The sequence below is a fragment of the Vigna umbellata genome, chromosome 11 (genome assembly GCF_029865625.1).
Source record: "Vigna umbellata cultivar VRB3 chromosome 11, Vumbellata_1.0, whole genome shotgun sequence".
Taxonomy (NCBI): Eukaryota; Viridiplantae; Streptophyta; class Magnoliopsida; order Fabales; family Fabaceae; genus Vigna; species Vigna umbellata.
Window position 1 is genome coordinate 19,397,248 of NC_142175.1, and position 3,472 is coordinate 19,400,719.

The 3,472-nt window shown below is 31.9% G+C and overlaps 1 protein-coding gene across 1 annotated transcript; it reads left to right on the forward strand.

Annotated features, from left to right (window-relative positions):
* Positions 1-1,936: 1,936 nt before the first annotated feature.
* On the forward strand, positions 1,937-3,210 carry LOC124822270 (uncharacterized). Its single transcript, XM_047294265.2, has 2 exons — positions 1,937-2,143; positions 2,336-3,210. Exons 1-2 carry the CDS (start codon positions 2,084-2,086, stop codon positions 2,957-2,959), a joined length of 684 nt encoding a protein of 227 aa, XP_047150221.1. The 5' UTR covers positions 1,937-2,083; the 3' UTR covers positions 2,960-3,210.
* The last annotated feature ends 262 nt before the right edge of the window (positions 3,211-3,472 follow it).

The following is a 3,472-nucleotide window of genomic DNA, read 5'->3' on the forward strand; positions in this document are numbered from 1 at the left end:
ATCCAATTGATACAATTAGAATATGGAAAAGTTAAAACCAAGTCATTATTATAATCATTGAAAAGATGGAAAGGCAATGAAGCTAAAATTTTTAATCACAATAGATTCATGTACATGATAAAATAAAATTTAATCCAATTATAATGATAATTTCATGGGTTCCTTCAAGTTTTGAAAAAAAAATGTGGAGATGTGAGAATTAGAAATGGTATCTTTAATTTGATAGGTAAAAAAAAAATCTATTATTAGTGTATTGACATAAGATTTTGAAAAATGAAAAAAAAAAAAAGATTACTATAAAAACTAACGTGTTTTATACAAGTGAAATAGAAAGCATTCTTCACATATTGGCTCCAATGACTAACTTTTCTATATCTCGGTACAAAAAAGAGTTGTTTGAAGTGATAATATAAAATTTGGGAGAAACAGCTTGGATTGTTTTAGGGTGTTTGGTAGAACCTTTTTTTTACATAGATTTATGAGAATCTAAAATTGGAAAAACGTTTGTATTTTATATTTAATTTACATTTAAAAATATAATACTTTTGTAAAATAAAGTTTCCCCATAATGGTTTTTAACTAAAGTTAAAAAAAATCATGAGAAAAAAATTGGAAATTAACTTTCTCGAGTAAAATAAAAAGTTTAATAAAAAATTACAATTTTAATTTTTTTATCAAAAATAATAAGTTTTCTTTTCATTTCTAGAAAAATAGTATTAAATTCTTAATATTTAATCATTTCAACTAATCATAATTCGTAAGAATTAATGTATCTAGGTTCACATAAATCATAAATGAAAAACAAACATCTTCTACCAAAATTCCTCATACATTACATGAAGGAATTTTACGTATAAGTAAACATATTCATCACATAATTAATAATCGTAACATAAATCTAATGATATAGTAGTGACAAATTCGATCACTGCAGTAAGATATTTTTTTCTTTAAAATTTGATGTTTTCATCATAAATTTTTTTCTTTAAATGATATACTTTGTTGAGTTTTCACTGAAATATTATATAAATATTTTTTACTTTTGACTTTTTAATCATTATAGAACAACTTTATCAATCGACGATTAAAGAATAAGAGTATTCGTTTATTAAATCTTTTTTATCTTTACATACAATACCAATATTTCAACTTCAAATATGTTAAAATAACACCATTAAGTCAATATGCTCACATTCCATATTGATGCAATTATTTTAATTATATGTTCTTGAATTTGAACTTATATACCAATTTAGATGTGCCAATATAACCTCCATAGACTCAGACTTGAATTGAGAATGGTGAGATAACGTCTTCTTCTTGGTATGGTTATTGATAAGGGTTATTGACTGTTTGATAATGAGAAGATAAAACCTCTTTTCTAAAGCAATTAATGTTTTTTCCTCATTCTACCAACACTAAGGTTTTCACACAGATATTAACATTATCTTTCTAATTAAATAATACGCATAAATATATCAGAAATGGGCGTAAAACAAGAAAGTAGGTATAAAATATCCATAAATATATTGAAAAAAAGGGTAAGAAATTAAGCCAATGTTAAAAAAAAAACACGTTTTGTTTTAATACCATTTGGCCTATGTGGTTTAAAAATGAACAAAATAAGGATAAGAACAAATATTAGTCAGCAGAAGATGGATATTAGGTTTTATCATCTCCAAATCAGGTAACAATGAAGGAAAAACCAGGTGTAAAAAGAAAGAAAAAAGAAAAAAAATCTGTAATATATTTAAATAAATAGAAGTGTATTTTAAAAGAATCCATAAAAATTGAATGCATGCATATAGATATAGATTATTTATTCATTGGGCTAAATCTACGCACACGTTGAAATTGCGCAAGCAAAATGTCAACGCCCTCTCATATCTGATGCCTCTGTCTGAATCTTTTGGTATATATCAAACTTCTCAGCACACCATTTTATCACCTAACGCTACCAAGTACGTCAAAGTGTACCTCTGTTCTTCCTCCAAAATATCAAAATCCTCACCCAGAAACTGATCAAGATAACACACTCCAAGACAAAGAACCACAAAGAAAGAAGAAGACACATACCCACACCATGAAGCTTGTTTGGTCCCCAGAAACAGCCTTAAAAGCTTACATAGACACCGTTAAATCAGTAAGCACCCTTTACATCAAGGTTCAAGAACCATGTATATCAATCAGCCACACAGTTTTCTTGTTTCTTAGGTCTATATTTTCTGTTGTATGTGTGTTTATGGAGTGATGAAATTGATAAAAGATGTCAGTTTTCTTAGAAAAGATTTAATTTTTGTTATGTGGGTTGAGTTTGATCTGTTTGTTTTGGCAGTGTGAGAAATTCAAGGAATCTGGGGTACCGGAGATGCTCTCAGCCATGGCTGCAGGATTTAACACAAAGTTCATAGTGGAATCATGGTGCTACGGTGGTCCTATAGCGGCAAGCGTGGGCTTAGCAGTTGCAGCTCGCAACACGGGTGCACGGCACGTGTGCATAGTCCCGGATGAAAAGTCGAGGGTGCGGTACATAGAGGCCTTGGCGGAGATGGGGGTGTCTCCGCCGCCGGAGGTGGTGGCGGGGGAGGCGGAGGAGGCGGTGTCGCGGCTGGCGGGGCTGGACTTTCTGTTGGTGGATTGCAAGAGGAGGGAGTTCGCTAGGGTTCTAAGGGTGGCCAAAGTTAGTCCTAAAGGAGCAGTTTTAGCATGCAAGAATGCATGGCAGAGAAATTCGCGTGGCGGGTTCAGATGGAGCGTGGTGCTTCAAAGGGGTGTGAGAGTGGTTAGGTCAGTGTTCCTCCCTGTTGGGAAGGGTTTGGATATTGCATACATAGGAGGTAGTAGAAGCGGTGCACCACCACCTCCACCACCACAAAAAACCGCTTCAAATGGTGGTCCTTGCCGTTGGATCAAGCACATAGACCAACAATCTGGAGAAGAACACCTCTTCAGAGAGTGATCCATTTTGTTCATATAACTTAGATATATAAAAGCATAATTAAATAAATTATTCAGACTCCTTAAAATATTAACATGTTTGGTTTCACGTTTTGATTTTCAGACGTCGAAACCTGGTTTCTTCTGTTCAAAACGTGTTCCAAACATGTTTTTTGTTTTCACGCTATGTGATTTTCAGATATCAAAACCTGATTCTTGTGTTCGAAAAGGAATTTCTAAACATATGTTATATATATCTTGGTGGGTTCAGTTTGAATGTCTAAGATGTATTGTTAATGAGTAATGAAGATCAAATTCTTAACTGGGTTTCTTGAAAAATCGTGCACGTATGTATGACGGATTCAGCTAGTATTTTATAACTGGAATGATGGCTAAGGAAGATTAGAAAGAGGCACGGTTTTTATGAAATGATAATATATGATATAAATTTTGCAGTTATATATATATATATATATATATATATATATATATGTTTAGTTTAATTCATATATATATAGTCGTAGGCTTTTATTGT

Bases quoted from the DNA above. Each gene is read 5' to 3' on its own strand.
- LOC124822270 (XM_047294265.2), top strand. From the start codon at position 2,084: ATGAAGCTTGTTTGGTCCCCAGAAACAGCCTTAAAAGCTTACATAGAC. The intron at 2,144-2,335 runs GTAAGCACCCTT...TTGTTTTGGCAG, and splicing joins ACATAGACACCGTTAAATCA to TGTGAGAAATTCAAGGAATC.